The sequence below is a fragment of the Seriola lalandi genome, unplaced genomic scaffold (assembly GCF_002814215.2).
Source record: "Seriola lalandi dorsalis isolate HSWRI2012SDOR001 ecotype SW California unplaced genomic scaffold, Sedor1 jcf7180002054269, whole genome shotgun sequence".
NCBI classification, from domain to species: domain Eukaryota; kingdom Metazoa; phylum Chordata; class Actinopteri; order Carangiformes; family Carangidae; genus Seriola; species Seriola lalandi.
In genome coordinates, this window is record NW_019524822.1 from 398,063 (window position 1) to 418,257 (window position 20,195).

The 20,195-nt window shown below is 39.6% G+C and overlaps 1 protein-coding gene across 1 annotated transcript in view; it reads right to left on the reverse strand.

The window, feature by feature from the left end:
* Positions 1-2,236: 2,236 nt before the first annotated feature.
* Positions 2,237-20,195, reverse strand: part of LOC111654310 (copine-9-like) — a 91,803-nt gene continuing 73,844 nt past the window's right edge. Inside the window, exons 17-21 of the mRNA XM_087173690.1 lie at positions 18,378-18,505; positions 15,324-15,426; positions 13,762-13,819; positions 12,111-12,184; positions 2,237-4,905 (exon numbers count right to left, since the gene is read on the reverse strand). Of these exons, the coding sequence (XP_087029816.1) occupies positions 4,723-4,905; positions 12,111-12,184; positions 13,762-13,819; positions 15,324-15,426; positions 18,378-18,505 (546 nt within the window). The 3' untranslated portion in view covers positions 2,237-4,722. The remainder of the gene's footprint in view (positions 4,906-12,110; positions 12,185-13,761; positions 13,820-15,323; positions 15,427-18,377; positions 18,506-20,195) is intronic.

Below are 20,195 nucleotides of genomic sequence, written 5' to 3' on the forward strand. Positions count from 1 at the left end.
ATGTGAGTAGGAGCTGTATTGAAAACTGTCTTGACTTGATTGGACAGGTGGAGATATCTCCAATATCTTGAAAAGTAGACAAACAACGTTCGTTAGATCATTACATATCCGTCCTGTCGTGAAGTGGGTACATTTGTTTGTGATATGGTTGAATTGACTCTGTTTGCTTGGTTTTGCCTCTTGTGTGTTTGTGTAGGAGCGTCGTGTGGCTCAGCTCCTATCTGTTGGCGGCACGTGGAAGTTGCTCTTTGTTCTCCCGGATCATATTTTTCACTAATGATTACAATCTGTGATATTGTCATCCTGATTGTTCACACTGTAAATGTACTGTTGCATGTCTGTCCCTCCTCTGTTGCTCTTTCTGTTAAAGCTTTTTTTTTTCCTTGTTCAATTCAAGAGTCTAAGTACAGAGGATGTTGTAATGCTGTGCAGACTGTTAAGCCCCTTGACTTAACTTGAATTGACTCATTAAAGCTCCTATAATCCACATATTTGCATTTACCATGGATCATGGTATGGAATGACTGTGTGGAAAGGTGTGGGGGCTCAAAGTGACAAACCCACAGATTTATCACCAGGCCGAGTGGTTCCCCTCAGCTCTGTGGAGCATTTTAGTGTCATTCCTCTCATTGTTTTGGTTTTACGGCCTGAAACTTTCCTGTTTTAGGTTTCTCTCACCTCTCTCATCGGCATAGTCTCCAGACACATGCAGCTGTTTTCCAGTGAGAAAGCTGACACACGAACATTGTATGCTACCTTCCTAAACCAGGCAAAGTTAGAGACTAGCAGGTGAACATAGTGGAGCATTTAGTTCAGAGTAGACTGGTAAGTAAACAGCTCTTAATGCTAACGTTGGCTATGTAGCAATAGCAAAACCAATAGCTCTTTTAAGTCTGCAGGCCCGCGGGAATCAGGAGTAATATCCATAAGCTAACAAGCTAACAGGCTAACGAGCACTGAGTCTACTGCCTGACTCTGGTGCATGAGCGTATCGGATGAGCCCCTGAAGCTCTCACTCGGTCTCCCTGGTATTCTTCGGCTGCAGTTCGGTGTGTCCAGGAAGTGTTGAGGGCAGCGACTATGTGCAAGAGCAGCAGAGAGGAGTTCACGAGTTTGTAGTCCTGAACGGCAGTGACCCCCCCTGAGAGGGAAACGTGTCAGTCTGTCACCACCTGCGCTGCTTAAAGCTAAACTTTGTCACACAGTCCTCAAGTGAGTTTATAACTCTATTAAAGATTGTTCATTGCTGGCAGTTAGTTTGAAAACATATAAAAGGCGAGTAGGCGAGTGAAAGCTTTTGTCAGTGTCTCAGACTTTAGATTGCGGGTTAAAGCGGTTGATGTTTAACACGCAGGAATACCTATCGTTTATTTTTGGCCGGCACTAGCACTGACCTCAACCACTTTAGGATGAACTGGAATACCGACTTGTAGCCAGGCCTCAGTGCCCACTTGAGCACTTCCAGCTTCCCAGAAGTGTGGAGTTTGTTACACCAGCAGATTAATACTAATGATTTTGGAATTAAATGTTCATATCGGTGTATAATGTTTGGGTTTCCATAATCTTCTTTGCCATGTCATGTATTATTCAGTATTTTATTTCATCATCCCTCACTCTGTGATTACCTGACAGGCCTCTCACTCATTCAGCCATGGAATAATGTCAGTAAATTAAGCAGCTTTTGATCTTAATGGCCACTAACGAGAACAGAAGAACATCCACACAGCTAGGGATGCAACAGATGGTCAAAACACAATTCATATCTATAACCTTTTCACTTGGATATAAATATTTGTCTGTACAGTAAACATAACAGGAAGTGATAAGAAGATGTTGGATCTTTCCACTACTTTTACTAATAAAATCAACCTTCTGGTGAAAACAAATGATATGGACGCTACAAATGTTTTTTTTTTTCAGAAGAAGTGTTAAAATTGACTTTATATCACAGCTCTATGTCAGGAAGTATATATTTATTTTCAACACAAGAGGGAAGTAGATACAGGCGATATAGCGAAGAAATCAGGTCTGAGGCAAACATGTCACCATTATGTATAGCTCTGTGTATTAAAGTGCTTTAATCTGTTTACTGAATCAAGCAGTTATAAGTCTGTTTGACGGGAGGCAGCTCAGCGCTGTGTTGTGCTGGAGAATGAATCATCACCGTGGATACCGTAATAACGTCAACTTGCCACCTTAAATAATCTCTCTGCGGACAAACAACAACATACAACGATCAGATTGTGTCGCTTTATGTTTGGTAATATTGTAATGCAATTCATCAACTTCAGGAGATATGAGTAAACACAAACTTAGTCAAACCTCATATCAAAATACGATAAGATATTCGTCAAAACAGTTAAGGGTTTCTAGTTCAAACTTCTACATTCTTCTTAGTTGGACATTCATAAAAACGTCAACATACAATATAGATTTATTATTAGAGACACAAATTTAAAAGTTTTTTTTTTTCTTTTCTTTTAGCTCTACTGTAAGCAAACGAGTGGGAAACATATTTCATCATGTACTGTACTATATATACAATCTAACCTTATCCATCTTCATGTTTTAAACACTATGCTGAATATAGACGTGTTAATAAAGCCATCGGACAGAGATAAGAGAGACAAAAATGCTCTTGTACAAAAATCACACTACAGGCTGGTGTGCACTGATACGCAGGTGTCTTGCAGAGACCTTACATGTCTGGATTTGGTGACCGTGAGAACAGGCCACATCGTTGCAAAATATCAAAAATACATGTCTCTCAATGGGGGGAAATTCACAAGCTTCAGTTAATGAATAAACCAGGTTTCTGCAAGACACTGCCCACACGGGTTAGCTCTGAGGTCGACAAATGAAAATGTACAGTGACACAAGAAGGATGCATATTACTTTGAGATATATTCATATCTCTCTCTTTTTCTTTTTTTTGGACAATCATTTGCAATGACAACACCAACTTCAACACTGTAACACACTGATTTTCCCCGACATGCAAAATCTTGACGATTAAACTAATTATTGTACAAGTTCATTTGGGAAAGAAAAAAATAAAAAAAGAATATACTTACACATCACATTAAACACCCCTCTAAGCCACCACCATCACACTGACATTAACAGAACGTCTTCAAGAAGCGACACATTTCACGTCATAAGAACAAAGATGTCTGTAGTTCCTAAACCATCAGAGTGGTTTTCTCTCTGTTATTTGAGCTGTTGGGACGCCTGGAATCACTGTGCTGTGTTATGATAGTAAAGTCAGCTGCATAAGTTTCATGCGTCTGCACTGTGTGAGCTTGTATAGGAATGTACAGCGGTCATGCATAATTAAGATACCCAGCTCTACAAAGCGTGAACACTAGGTGGCAGACTTTGCCCACTTTGTACACGGCTTCAGTCTGCCTGGCAATAAAATGTCAAGTCATAGCGGGGGAGAGGGAGAGGGAGGGACATGCATAGGGCAAACGTTACACTGGAAGTCAGGAATATTGCTTTTTGGAGAATGTGCATTTATCCTTCATTGAGATACACAAAGACTATTCAAACTAAAACTGAACACAGCGCTGGGCTATTGTCTGTCTCTTCGCTGCCTTGTCCATCTCTCGTCTCTTTCCTCCACACTCCACATTTGTTTTTCTCTCTGTTTCTCCCTCACTCTCTTACACCTCCATTTCTCTTTTGTTTACTCCCACCTCCGCCTTCTTCCCTCCCTCCCCGTCTCTTCTTTCCTTCCTCCTCCCCCGCCTCTCTGCAGGGGCAGCCAGAGAGACTGGCATTTCTCTAACAGCGGGGGGGAATCTGCACCCAGCCTCAGCCCATGCTGGGCAAAGAGAGGGTGGGTGTGGCATGGCAGACACAGAGGTGTGTGTATGTGTGTGTGTGTGTGTGTGTGTGTGTGACGGGTAATAATGAACATGTGACTGGAGCCCCCACACTAGACCTGCCAACACTTGTCTACCCCTCTGTATGACGTCCACACGAGAGTCTCCCTGATTCCTCCCCTCTATTTCTTCTGTTTGGATTAAACTAATTGCTAGAGAGATTTGGCGCGGCTCGATGATATTGACGATAGCAAAGTATTATAATAATGGTGACCAATTACTCCAATGAATTACAGTCAAACTATAGCCAGAGATACCCCCCGAAAGCACCTAATCAAGCCGGTGTATATTGCTCATCAAGGGCTCTGCTTTCATTTAGGGACTAGCCTCAATTCAATTTTTGTTTCTTGCGCTTCTGGGACTCGTGCCAAATAAGAGAATAGTCAACGCTGCTGAGGACAAAGACACATGTTAAAACCTCCCCTTGAAAAAAAAAAAAGAGAAGTGTCTGCTGAGGGGAACTAACAGACAAATTCAAAAAGTCAGACTCTGAATGATAATCAGTGGGGAGGAAAGGGATGGTCATGGTTCAGTCTCACTGGTCTTTCACACGGTAAATGGGAAGTGATGCCGTATAACAGGGTGAGTTAGAGAGGAAAAGATGAGGAACAACAGCAGGTGAGTCAGGGATGAGTGCCCGCTGCGTCGCTCTGATGTGCCTGTTTAGCTTCACGGGTGATAAGAGAGGAAGAGGGCAAGTCACGGGTCGATCCTTCTGCTCCTTTTTAAAGTGACAAATAATTGTGAGAGTAGATAAGCAGAGTGGTGGAGTGGGGAAAGAGGGAGAGAGAGAGAGAGAGGGAGAGAGAGATGAGTGGCTGTGGTAGTGTCGGGGTCAGATATGCCGGTGTAGCCCCGGTAACGGAGAGGTGGAGAGAGCCGGTCGCGGTTCAATTCCTCGGCTTTTCATAAAGGACAGCAGCTGGTCGGGGATCTCGGCGAGGACGTCTTTAGCCAGCCGGGCCATGCTGAGGACCTGGTTGCCAGATCTGTCGATGTAGTCTCTGAATGGAACAAACTGGAAGCAGAGGGAAACAACAGCTTAGATTTTTTTGGGGGTTATGAATTGTAATATAAACGTTGCAGTTGTTGTCCCTGTATATCTTGTAGGAGACAATGAACTGAGGATGACGTGTCATTTCTCTCTCAGGCTGCTTCAGTGAAGGATTTTAAAACTTAATTAATGACCAATGTGACATTCACCCCCTCCTCTCAAAGTGAATCTCCTCATAAATCTGATCTTTTATTGGATAATGATTTCTGACTTCATAATGTCCCACAGTGCATAAGACACTAAGTGACTCTTGTGTTGTAATATGGGGATTGTGGCTTCCACAGTTATTGTGGTCGTATGAAGTAATGAAACATTATATGTTTTTCTCCTCAGCAACTTCATACTGTGTATTTTTTTTCCTGGTACTGCTGCCTCGCATCGATTACTATATCAAAGCTCAGAACAACGTGGGCTACTTCTGAATATATGATGTCATGTGACATTTTAAATAGTGATTGAAAAGATCCTGCAGGGTTAAATCAGTCCATTCACAGTTTGAGAATAACAGACAAATAACAAATTCTAGGGTTGCATCAAACACTCATTTTTTTTCTTGTTAAATCTATGAATCATTTTTCTCTGTAACCTGTAACATGAAAAACGCCAATCAGGGCCCAGGCTGACATATTAATTGTTCTGTCTGACATTTAAATTTTCAGATTACCAGAAAACTAAGAAAACCAGGAAATAGAGGGAGACACTGGAGTCAGCACACTTTTGGCACTTGTTGCTCAAAAAACTGACTTAAAAGAGTCAATTTGACGATGTTGATTTAATGTTACACTCCAAAAAACACTGATTCAGTTTAAGGAAAGGATCAAAATCGATGCAGCTCACATATCTTTTTTTTTTTCTCTCAATGCATTCTTCCACCCTGTCAATATCAGGCACCTACATTACCCGGAAAAGCAACTCGACCATCAACAGTTCATACGGAGATTCGGGTGTGTTATGCTAGTAGCAGCTAATGTAGCCTGGAGCTGCTAACGTCAAGCAGAGATTAGCAGCGGGCTTCAGAGGTCTGTTAAGATCGCTTCTTTCTAACTCCAAAACCCCCAGATTTATTCTCTTTTTAAAATTACTGCTGCTCCCTCTGGAGCCACAAAAGGCTTTATACAACCATGCAGAGTCCAACACCTGGAAACAGATTTTCCGTTTTCCTTCATGAATGATAAGTTTAAAATGAGCTCTTTCACTTTGTTTCAAGGTTCATTTTCTTTGTGCAAAAGAGAGAACAAAAAGGAGATTAATTGAGGAATATATTTACTGGAGTGCACTTAAAGAGATAAAAGAGGAACTGCATGTTTGTGTGTATTTAACCTTGTGTTGCTAATCCCTTTATGTTAATCTGTTGACAGCTATACAGTTGCTGTGTTGGATATGTGTTGGATAACGAGTTGGTTTTATGTATCTCTGACTACGTCATTTATTTAGACATGGAACTGATGTGTAATTGCCATCCCAGCATTTTTGTGGCTAAAATAAGGATGGCCCCCGTCCACAGGAACACTACACTCCATTTCTGAGTGGGAGCGCACCGATCCAAATCTACTGCGGGTAACACACTGACTATAGATAAATACCTCACACAACCCCAAGTCAAATAACCCGATTTATCACTTTAACATCATAACATTATGAACTGTGGGAAATTCCCTCAGGCATAGTCTGCAGAAGTGCAGACTTAAGGAAAGTGTGCATAAAGGGCTCAAAACGTCTGCGAGAGAGACCTCACACACACCTCAGCCCTCATGGACTTAACGCAAACACACCTCAAAGTCTCTGAATCCAGGGAATATTGGGATCAGTCCACTGTATAACAAAATATCCAACTATTCCCTCATGAAACATCTCCATCTGGATGCTACCTCTTGCAAACACACTCCAGAAAGGGGGACTATTAAAACTTTGTACATGTAAATTTAGATATGGATACTGCAATCACAGTCAAGACATATTTAACACACATATTAGTCATAACTGCATTGCAAGAATACTGTAATTAATTCCGGCACACACCTCCACCTGCACAAACTGCTCACACGTAAATAAAGTGTACATCAGCACCGAGACAACCACGACTGCCAGGTGGCCACTGAATATAATCAGTTTACGCTGGATAAGTATGAACAGAGCAATACGGCTTTAATTTTTCACAGGAAGAAAATGATCGATGCTGCAGCGAAGCCAGTCATCATATCTAATCAATAACAACAACAGAGCATGAAAATACAAAGTGATTGAACTTTTTTTCTTTTCTTTTTTTTTTCTCTGCTATAAGTGTAAACATCCTGATTAAATTATTGTCATAATAAGGTTAAAGGCAATCAAAGGATTACTGTGTGCATGCAAATGTGATTACTGCAGTTAGAGAAACAGGACTCTGACAACATTATAGCAATATCAATACAGCTATTAACCTGGTGTGGGGTCAACTGCATATGCACTATTTAATGTCATAGAACAGTTTATTTCTCTGTGTTCACTGAAAGTAGCAAGACAAAGCAATCCAGTCAAACCTTTTAAGTATATTGGTATTAATTGATAATTACTTTAAGCCACGTAATGTGATATCAATGTTGAAATGAGAACATTATTTATCTTAATAAAAATGGTCACACTGTTAGAATAAAACTTTTGCAATCTTCTATGCTCACACGCCTCCTCTCAACGTATACACACTATACATTTATCATTATAAGCGCTCATTTATCATTGTTTCTATTGCGCTGCCAGCTGACCTGCCACTCCGCTGCACCACTATACAAAAATTCAATAGTGCATTGTTATCAGTGGCCACACTCTTTGCTTCCTATTTGTGTTCTCATATCTTTAAATGGTTTTTCTAAAATTACTGTTTACTGTTGCCTGATCGGGTTTTATCAGTCCCTGATGGGGCTACTGCTCACTTTTAATAAAACTCACTGCTAAACTGTTTAAAGAAAGAGCCGCTCTCTGCTGTTGAATACAAAAATGATAATGGGAAAATGTCCAGTGGGGAGAAGAAAATGTTTTTCGATTTATTCAGCCGCTTTTTAAATAGCGGCTAATAATTTTAAGGGATTTACATTTACTTTATTACTTACTGATTAAGAGTTAATTAGCACATTTTAAAAAAATTAATCCCACGACCACAGTTGTTAACGGTCTGGGTTCTCCTTGAAGTGAGGATGTGATGAACAAAGATCCACAACAGATACTTGATACTCTCTCACACTGATCTAGAACAAGTCATTCACGCATTTATCTTCTCAAGACTTGACATCTGTAAATGCAGCAGCTCGGTTCCTCGCTGGTTTAACAGACGAGATCGCATCACCCCAATCCTGGCTCCCTGTCCGTTTTTAGAATTGATTTTGATTTTATTGATCACTTTTAAAGGAACGCCAGGGTCGAGCCCGGAGCTACGTGACAGAATTGTTAACCCCGTATGACCCAGCTCGCGGCCTTAGATCCTCAGGTCAGGTCCTACTGGCCTTTCCAAAGTCAAGGCTTGAATCTAAAGGTGTCCATGCTTTTGCCATCAGGACCCCCTCGGCTTTGGAAGGACCTGCCAGAGGAGATAAGGCAGAATTGGTGACTTCTTTTAATTCACTTCTTAAAACCCATTTTTATAGACTCGCTTTTATCTGAAGTTGTCTTTTTATTGTTGTTTCATTGTTTTTTATTGCTTTTTTACTGGTTCTACTCTCCTCAACTTTTTTTATTTATATGGAGGTATATTGTATTTTTTGTCTTTTCTTTCTTCGTGCTTATGTTTGGTCCTTACTGTCCGGCTTTCTGTTGTGATATTGTTGTTGTTGTTGTTGTTGTTGTTGTTGTTGTTGTCTTTGCTTTGTTGTCAAAGCAAAGCACTTTGTAAACTGGGCTAAATAAATAAAGTTATTATTATTATTATAGATATAAACATAATTTTGAGTTTTACTATTTTCCAGAGACCAGGGTGACATAACCAGTTGACTATAACAAAACAAAAAGATGGAAGGAATGTTCACATTTTTCTTCTCTTTTTCCTTTTCTGTTGATCGATTAATTGTCGCAGCCCCATCCGCAATGCCATTTGTCCTTACCACAACAGTGTCTAACTTATTGTCCTCCTGCTCTTTATCTTTACTTTGGCAGTTCATCATAAGGATCATTCTTCTGGGGTGACAAGCTGGTGTTCCTGTTAGATTTCCCATTTGTTGAATAAAAAATCAGAGGCTGCTCACACCAGAAAAACTACCACATAGATCATTTGTTAAAAACTCTGAACATGACCTACTTTTTCTCACCAAGGATCCTCTTGCGTGCAAATAATAATTTGCATAAAACAGGACTGTTGCTTTCAGAGGCAAAGCCAGCATGATGCCACAAAATCTCTTGGAAAAGGAGGTTGACAAATATCTGACTTATTTTTGCTCCTTTTTACAGCGACCGAAAAAGAACTAAAACCTCAACCATGGAGGAGACAGATCAGAAAGTCTCACGGGTTCTTTGGTCACATTTTATTTTACAGTCCACCAATGAGATGTAACAAGCTGTTCTTTGTCAAATCAGACAAAAACTAGGAATAATAGTTTCTTCATTTGACAGTAAGCAAACACAGTCATACAATAATGAGAAACCTTACTGTGATTAGAACCTGCTTATAATTCTGTATTAGATCGAAAATCAGACAAAATTACACTGAATTACACTCTAATTAGAAACCAAAGAGGAGATCCTAACACACCATTAGTCACCACTTTATAAGATCATAGTTTAAACTGTGGGAGAGATATTTCTGCTGTAACCTGTCCAAGGTAAAAAACATTCTGACCTACATTAAACTAACACTGCCACACTACACAGTAGCCATTAACTTAATGTGGTGACTTCAGTGTAAATCTACCCGTGGCAATATTGGAAGCTTTGAGCTTTGACATTCTCTTTGCAGAGCCGGGGCATGATGCAGATTTTCTGCTCAAATAATTCAGTGGGAGCTCCCGCCGCCCCCGATACTCCTCAGCAGGAAAACACAAGAGCCTCTTTGATAATTTAACTCTAGGATAGATTTATGTAGTGGCCATCAATTTTAAAGTTTACTCTGCTGCTGTGCATGGATTCTTGTCGGGAGCAGGTGGTGGTGATTGTCGCTTGATAAGAGCTTTAGCCATTGTTGCATTTACAAGACAAGAGGTTATAATACGCCCTCTGAGCAGCGCTACGACTTCAAGGCAGATTGGAGGCTACAGTGAGTCGCTATCGGAAAGTGATGAGATGGACCGGGGCTAGCTGGTTAGCATGCTAACTTCAGTAGAAGAAAAAATGTGATAGGGACAATTTAACACTGGCGTTGCTTTCCACCACTGGAAACAGCTCTTGGTGAGTAAAGGAATGAAGTTTGATGTTGAACTTGCAACATTTCTTCTAGACTGGTGGGTAAACAGCTGTTCAGTAAGCAGCTATGTAGCAGCTATGTAGCAAAACTTGATTAAAGAAGCTATTTAAATCTATTTCATTTGTTCTGAGAGATTGTGTTTCTTCCGTTAGTTTTTGACAGCGGCTCTTTTTGTAGTTTTCTGTCGGACTGCTGACATGCCTCTCAGTCCGTTTGCAAGTCTGCATCGATACAGACTTATAAACCAAACTCGCTTTGAATCACTTTGAGTCCAGGATGGATGAAATACCAAGTGCCTACAAATATGAGTTCTGTGTGGTTACTTCCAAAGGATAAGCCATAAGTTGCATCCTGTCAAACAAATATTTGATAGACTAATCATCAAAAAAATTATGTGGATGTGAATATTGATATATATGTGGCCTGAATATTATGATTAAATATTTGTTTGGAAACCTGCTGACTCTGATTTAGGAATCTTATTGTGAGATAATGATGAAGTAATGAGGAACTACTTTGATGAATCACTGTAAATACAACCAAAAAATGCTGATGGATTTCACTTTAGTTCACCTAACTGTCGTAATGTGTCGCAAAATTACCCTCTAAGAAAGTTTAATGGGTAACAACAGTGGGAAATTAAGATGCAGAGTCCTGGCAGCTTCCACAGCCTAAAGCTAGTGACATATGGAAGGAGAGTTAAGTATCACTACCCCCGACCTCCGTGGGACTCTGGACAACATCCAGGCTAGGAAGGACGGGTGAAGGAGCGCCCAGATGTGAACCGATGTGTTTTGACTTAATTTTATGTTACAGTTACTAATGAGGAAAAAAATCACTCTGTAAGAAAGTGAAACCAGGTTAAGTAAAGGCCAAATAATATATGCCTGATATAATATGACATTATATTTGTCTAATGTCACTGTGTTGTCTAATGAAGCTATCATAGGTCATATTAAATGTGGTGCCTCATTTGTGGTGTATAACTGTAGCATATTTTGGATCTGATATGGCATTGTATTTGATTTTTAATTAAACTATGATCTTCTTAAGTGGTGAGTAATAGTGTTTCAGGATCTCCATTTGGTTTCTAATTGGTTTCTAATTTGGTGTTATAGTGTTTTGGATCTAATACAGAATTATATACTGTCTCCAATTAAAGCATAATTTAGTGTCTAATCAGGGTATGACTGCGTTTGGTCACTGTCTGATAAAGATCTTATTATTTATAGCTTTTGTCTAATTTGATACATTTGATACAAAGTACGACTTGTTATTAATGTACCGTAAAATGAAGTGCGACCATTTTTATTCAACTTTTTTGTTGTTGTTGTTGAAAGGAAATGATAAAGAACTAATAATATTCGTACATTGGAGGACTTGATGGAAAGTTGATTCTACACAAACATCTGCACAATCCACATCAACACTAATGAATGTAAAAATCCCAATACAAACTTCACTTTAGAAAACACAATGAAATGGTGAATGATAAAAAATTGGGGATTAAATGGGTTAAAATGAACCTCTCTAACGTGGCTGATTTTGTCTTGGATGAATTGATGTTCAAACTGTGTGGACAAGTACAACCAAAACCATATGATGGTATTCTTCCCATCAGCATGACAGTGCAGGAGAAGTGGCCCACCGTGGATGATATTGTGCTGTATATTGTATGAGGAGGTTCCACAGTGTGTGTTATGAAAGTAAGCCACGCTCCTCCAGGGAGAACTCCCCCATGCTGTTGCTGTTGACAGAAATGTGCTGAAGTCTAACCTGCGAAGTTAAAAAGAATCATGATGAGTACCTGAACAATGTCTCTCTCAGCAAGCCGTCCTCTGGAGGATACTCTCACCTCATCTCCATCCAGCTCCTCCATAGCTAAAAGGAAAGACAATGGTGGAGAGAGTATGATTCAATATTGGAACCACCAAGGGAGAATATAAAGAAGGTACAGGATGTTCTTTTGTATTTTCATAACATAATTGCTCAAGTGGAGCACAGCATGGGAGTGAGAGAAGGTATTCAATGGAGAATGGTTCAAACGCTTTATGCACCAAAAATGTCATTCCTCAGGCGAAAATGATGCACAATTACACTGCAGGTCAGAAAAGGAAAACGATTCTGTGCAGCTACAGGAGCAGCTTTTAGAAAGTCTTTTCAACTATGGCCAAATATAGGAGGAGGTGCTTGCTCCCAAATTGCGCCTCTGATGGAAATTTTATTCTGAGAGGTCTTAAAAAATAGCACCTGCACAACAGCGTATATCCTGCATCTGCAGCCACTCTGGCAACCGGACAAAACAGCGTGGATGTGTGGCGCTGCCAACGGAAAGGTGGCTGAGCACAACGTGAGGTCAAAGCAGCAAACGGACTCAGAGAGAACCGCAAAATATGAGGACGAACACAAAGACTGAAAATGACATGTTGGTAGCTGTCAGAAATGGAGTTCACCGACTCAAGATGGAGCAAATAACAAACAAGGCAATTAGGCCTTTCAGTAAGGTGTACACACACACACACACACACACACACACACACACACACACACACATATACAGGTGCCAGTTGCTATTAAGCCAGTTTGACCTTGTGACTTCCAAACAGGCTTTAGTGCCTTCGCTACCAATCTCACCAGTCGATTGTTTAAACAAGTAGAAAATGACAGACCATCACACACAATGACGAGGCGCTACGTTGTCACACTCTGCTGAGCGGTAACACACTCACACACACACACACACACACACACACACACAGAGTCCCCACGGAAATGTCATTCATTCATCTGCTGGCTGTAAGATGCCTGCACACTTGACCCCATTGACTTTGTCCAGCGACTCTCCCAGGAAGAAGGAACAGCAGCCCGGTGTGTATGACGAACCAATTACGATACAGCTGCTACAGTGGTTTCCTGTTTGCCCACTCCCCATTGCTGACTCCCATCAAGTCCGCTAAAAGTCTAAGCCAAAGTCGATAGCTGCCGTTCATATATAACATTACGTATTTATGTCTTTGCAGCGTCAAGGTTATTGAATTTAATCAAAACGGTTTACATTTCAAATTTATTCAATGCACACTTCTTGTCGGCAATCCTTCTGCTCAGCTACATGTCTCACTGAAAGGTACATTTGAAGGTGAAAGAAGGACTGGTATCGTTCGTCTCTCTGCAGCTGTCTTTTTATTAAAGCCAGTTTTCTATATATGAATGCCAACAAACATTTGATATGTGAAGAAATCTGATGCTTCAGTTTGCACCTTCTTCTTTGTGCCACCCAGAGATGTCATTGATTGTTATGTAACTGATTTCCACCTGTGTGCTTGCTATTTAAGAGGCATCTACGTGAGTGTGGCACTGATGAAGGCCGGACGACTAAAAAGGGTTTGTCTTATTGAATAAAGTGATTTCTTGGCACTGAGTGCAAGACCCTCGTCTCCTCTGTCAGTGTGAAAACTCACCATCAAACTCAGCAGGCCCAACACCTACGATGATGATGGACATAGGGAGTGATGCTGCCTGTATGGGAGAAAACAGGAAAGACAATGAATTCGTTAGATCTTTCAGATGCATTTTGGAGCTAAAAACCACAGAAATATCTTATGGATATCACAATTTCAAATAAAGTCCCGTAAAAATGTAAAATATGGGACCTTTAAAGTGGCTGAACCCCGTCCACAGGAGCACATCGCTCCACTTCTGTGTCGGTACACGTGTCTACTTTTCCAAACTTGCAGTGCACGAATTCAAACCTACTGCGCTGAGCATAGATAAGTACCTCAAAAAGCCCCACATCAAATAATGCAAACTAGCTGTGGGTGAATAACAGAGCTTTCAAGAGATTACATTTTTTTGACATAGTGAGCATTGTCTTCTAAAAATAAAGTGTTGATTTTATTTTATTTTTTAAATTAAGAACAGGTGAGACTAATACCTGACTCAGTAGCCTTGATGTGACATCATCATTATTTTTACTTTCCAAACCTTAACTCTGCTTGACACAAAAACAAACGTTGTTCACCTGAAGAAAACTCAGCAAAAATTAGTACTATTTAAAGGGTATAAAGCAAATATCTGAGACTTCACTCGAGTTAATTTTACACTGTACATGTAAGCTTATTAGGAAAGAGAAAATAACAAATAATTTCTTTTCCACTTTCTGCACCGATCTGAGAAATCACCGATCTAATTGGATCAGACCTCTCAAACGTTAATTTGACAGTTTTCTATAACAACTATTGACCTCTCTAGAAAGTGATATGAGACCCAATGAAAGCAAAGATGTCTTTTCTTCCCCTTGACTGGAATCTTAAAATGGAAATCTGATTGTGTTGTTTTTTTCTCAGGTGTTTATTGATCACAGGATGTTGATTGCAGTGACAAGTCCAGCTGTTTGTATTCAAAAATCAAAGAAAGTATTATTCTTGAGGAACATAACTGACAAAAGGAAAGTCGATGCTGAGACGCACATCAGTCACTGCAGGAAGAGCACCACAATCCATCAGTCACTGTGTGCTGTGTGTGTGTGTGTGTGTGTGTTTGTGTGTGTGTGTGTGTGTGTGTGTGTGTGTGTGTGTGTGTGTGTGTGGTCCAGGTATTACTCATGTTGTGGAGACCTAAACCTGTAGATACAATGTACGACTTGTTATTAATGTACCGTAAAATGAAGTGCGACCATTTTTATTCAACTTTTTTGTTGTTTTTGTTTTTGTTGAAAGGAAATGATAAAGAACTAATAATATTCGTACATTGGAGGACATAGGACAAACACAATATGGGGACTTGTCTTCCTTATAGGGACAAAATGGAAATCCTCATAATGTAAATCATTTCATTCTAAGGTGAAGACATGTTTTACGGTTAGAGTGAGGTTAGATTTAGGTTTCAGGTTTGGCAAATAGTTTTAGTTAAGGTCAGAGTAAGTCTCCAAGAAATGAATATAAATCAATGTAATGTCCTCTGAAGTCATGGAGACTTGGCTGTGTGTGTGTGTGTGTGTGTGTGTGTGTGTGTGTTTACTCACATTGACCACAGCCTCTTTGGTCTGGACCATGTCAGATATCACTCCATCTGTGATCATCAACAGGACAAAGTACTGGGAGCCATCTGTAATCTCTGCTGCACAGCTGGGGGACATGCGTGCGCACACACACACACACACACACACACACACACACACACACACCACACGAACAAACAAACATACACATTGCTACCTGGGTTAGGGCTAATATTCTGTCTACAAGGCTGAATTTAAACTTTGAAAGTACAACGTACACAATTTATGTATATGTATATATATATATATAGTACATGTATTTCAGATATGGCTCCCAGGTAATTGTGTGTTTCTTGGTAATCTCTCTCTGCATTATTGATCCTTTGTCAAACTCTTCTCCTAAACAGCAACTGGCCAATTACAGCATAATTTTTCCGGCAGGCCTGTCAAGCTTCGGGATTTCTCCACATGCTGAAACATTGTGCAAAAGGCTCAAGAAAAATAAGTAATTGGTATAGTAATTACACCATAACAGAACCACAACACAACAGATGACGTGTAGGGCATGGATTAAAAAGCAGGTTTCTTTGTCTGGATGTCAAATGCATGGCTAGTACACTAGTTTACTACAGATATTGGTAACCTGGTGTTATTTCCAAAGCCACAGGGCACATCAGCACTAACTATATCATATCACACAGTCAAACATCCACTAACAACAACCAGTTATCTTTGCGGCCTCTAACCATAAACCACAAGCAATACAGAAGGCTCCTATTAAAGGATAACAGCGGTTAGCATTAGCAGCTATGCCTCTTTATTGTATTTGTGGAAGTTTAAGGTCCAGCAACCCCAACCAAGCAGTGTGACCTGAGATAGTTTGACATTCCTTATAATACCTTACAATAACACATTTTATTTTCCCTTAAATTTTGCTTAGACTATATTTTATCATTTTTATTTTTATGTTCCCTAGTGCTACGTTTAGGCTGGGTACCCCACAATTCACATAAAAATTTACATGGGATTTCAGTACACATGTGACTAATGCACATGTTGGTTTTTAAAGGTGAAATGTAAAGTTTCTGGAACCGCATATGAAAAAAAAGATATTTCATTTGGGAACAGTCTGTTTGATTTGACAGATTTTAAATAGGTGTCACAATGTGGGATTTGACCTTTTCAGGCAGGCTTTTTTAAGGACGTGGAACAAACAAATTAATATGTGACAATCAACATGTACTTTTCAAATGTGCTTCCACACCAGACCTGAGTTGTTTACCACCCAAAACTACAACCTTGAGCAACAGAGGGACCCTTCAGAAATAACAAGTAGCAAACAACATTGCATGAAGAAAAAATAATGTGACCCTGCTTCTTGTTTTTCCACCGCTCTTCATTTCCTTTTCCAACATGGGGTTTGCTAAGAAAAACAAATGGATATATTCACATTCTCGAATATCAGCTCCAGCTTGATATGATGCCAGATGAGTTAAGAAGAGTTTCAGCTCGTAGGTGTGTGTGTGTGTGTGTGTGTGTGTGTGTGTGTGTGTGTGTGTGTGTGTCTTTCAGCTGCTGTTTAGTGTATTTATTGTCAGTTGACAGAACCTAATGCCAGAGATTTTGCTGTTCTCTCTGGCTGAACAGACCATTTATCTGTGAGTCTGTGTCTGTATGTGTATCTACAGTATGTGTATGTGTATGGGATTTTAGCCTAATGTTAGAATGATCCTGTGTGTGTGTGTGTGTGTTGTGTGTGTGTGTGTTTGAGTGATCTCTATGCGACCTCTATACCTCTTGCTCTGTTAAACACAGTGAGGGATAAAAAAAAAAAAAAGAGTACTGATAATTCAGGGCATTGACCTGTAAGATAAAACATTAACACTATTCTGGCCAACCAGGTTAACATATGTTAAAGACATGGAATTACCTTTGCCAGCAGCATCCTTTTATTAAGGCTATGAAGATATCAGTGAGGTATTTCCAGAGGTCTTAACTGGCCATTGACTCAATTCCTGAATGCCCATTGACTAACAGAGTCGGATGATGAGTACTGGTGGCTGGTTATGGTTCTGATTGTTCTTCTAATCATGTCCTTTTCACCAAAACTCAAGAAGCAAAAAGAGTTAGGAACAGGTTGTACCAGAAAGGAACTGGTTTGTATGATGTGTTGTCCGAACACACTGGAAATCACAAGTGTTTATACATATACCCCCTAATATGATGTCAGAAAGGTGGGGGTGGGGGGTGGGGGTGGGTTTGAAGCTATCTGACCATCTGAAACAATTCTGATGAAGTATACTGGCCTCTTTAAAGTGCTAAAATATATGGAGGCCAGTCACCATCAAAATCAGTAGGTCTCAGTGATGCAAATCTGGTTAAGGGTCAGGACCCAATGCAATTACAGAAGCAGACAGAACATGACGTGTTTATGTTTATATTTGTAAATCCAAAGTCCTAAAGATACAGGAAGCTGTACCACACCATCCATAATGCAATCTATTTACATGTAAAGTCAAATTAAAAGTCTTATTTTTGTGCCTTTTTCATTAAAGTCTATGTTTGCCATTCTAAATCACTGTAAATATATATTATTCCGTTTTTTTCATGTGCGCAAGCCTTTAGTTAAGAACATTTTAAAAATTCAAAACCCAGCGGTTTAATGTCGAAAGTTATATCAAAGAAGGAAAATGCTTCCTGTGCAACATAAACTTAGCCTCTAGATTCTGAATTTGAAATTAAATACACAAAAATTCACTCTCTTTTCTGTAAAATAACTTCTGTTCCTGCTCAAATATCACTTGCTTACTTGTTGCCAAACTTTGTGGCAGAAAGAAACCAATTCTAAGGTGACAGGATGCTTAATCCTGCACATGCTGATTTGCCCCCCAAGAAATTCTCAATGTGGTGAAAAAGCTTCTTGTGATTTATGTTACTTATAGGCTTTGATCAAGGCTTATAAATACGAAAAAAAAAATCCCCTGGGTTTGGATAAAAGAAAGCAAAATAGGATAATTTTACCCAGTTTACTCTAAAAGGTGTAATTGCATCTTAATCTATATGAAGTGAAAAACTTACTTTGCCACTTTGTTGATAACAGGTGCAAAGTTGGTGGGTCCATACAGCTGCACCGTCCTCAGGCTCTGGAAATAGGCCTCGAGAACGCCCTCTATTCCCACACAGTTTGGATTCTCACTGTCAGCACTCTGCAGCAGACGACATACAGCGTCCATTCACACATATACTAGTGTCCAAGCAGTACAATAAACAGGTCCGCTAATAGCTGAGTCACTGGCATATGAAATGACATTTAAAAAAATTCAATTTTTTCACAATCAACACTAAATGATGAAAGGCCACATGTGGACATATTTCCATTCTTCCCTCAATAAAAGATAGTTAAACATATGTTAAATATGCTGCTGTTAGCTGTGATAAGATTTAATCTGATCTAGTTTCAGGAAATTTAAGACCTTATTCCAAAATAAATGTCTCTCAATATCTTATGAAATGTTCTGGGTACATTTTAACTTCAGTTCACTTGTGGACGTATGAAGTCTTCAGAGGGCAATAAATAAATAACTGTCTCATACTATTGGTGAATTCAGGCAACAAAGTACATTAGGAAGTTCATGGAAGGTCAAAGTAGGTCACGTAGAGGGACTAAGAGCACTAGATGGCATTTTGTAAGACTCAATCAATCTATTATATAAATAAAATTCAAGGGTAAAGTGGAGTTTTTTTTCAAAGGCGCACTCCAATGGTATAATGCTGCACTTCCATGAAGTTAGAGGACTTACAAGGTTTGTATAAAAAAAAAATATATATATTAAATTAAAAGTTGAAGCAGCAGAGGCAGAGATATCCTTACATGTAGTCCCTATTATGGACAAGCTCCAAAAACAGTTCCCATAATGCAATTAAGCAATGATACTGTCATTTGTTACATCCTCCCTATCGAATACATACATTGAACTCCATGCCCCACAGTTTGCAATGACAACATTAGGGTTCAAAGAAGGAGACAATGCATCTCTGGTTTCAAAAACACTGGGAAAAAATTGTTTTGCAAATCTGTTAAGATAAGGTAGGAAGTGGCTGTTATTTGGCCTTAAAGTGAAAAGGTTATTTACTGTGTGAGGTAGCTATCTATAGTCAGTGTATTACCTAGAGTAGATTGAGATCAGCGCACCATCAGATTAGAGAAGCAGCCAGGAGCACAGGCCCAGAAGCTAAGTGAGGTCCAAGTCCATGCTACCATTGAACTACATGCACAACCACAACTATTACTTAGCTTTGTCTGACTCAAACAGCTGATCTGCGGAGTAATACAGTGCCTGCCATAAGTGTGCTTGTGCATAAGAACATGGTAGTTTAATGATTCACAAACTGTAGTTCCAAAGGGAAGGGCGGTTTGAAGGCAAGATAAAGCTGTGAAAATATCTAAAATATAACCAGCACTTTAACTGGTATTGGGTTTTTTTTTTTTTTTGGTAGCATGTCTTTAAGTGGCAAAAACACGTTTTGTGGATATCCCAGTCCACAGCAGCAAATCACTTGGCTTCTGTGCCCGTGTTCCTGCTGCTTCTCTAAACTGGGAACACACTGATCCGAATCTACTGCAGGTAATACACTGACTATTGATAAGTACCTCACACAACCCCACATCAAATAACCTGAACTATCAGTTCAAGGCCTCAAGGATAAGCTGGGAAATGGTGAATTGAGACAAAACTTTGTGATGATGAAAACTCCAAAGCCAATTTTTAACTTGTTACATTATCACTGTTTACTCCCTATTTATTTCTATCACCAACATTTATTCACATTAAAATAAGCAGCACTGTAAAAGGTGATCACATTTAACACATATGCCAGATTAATCCTGATTTTGAT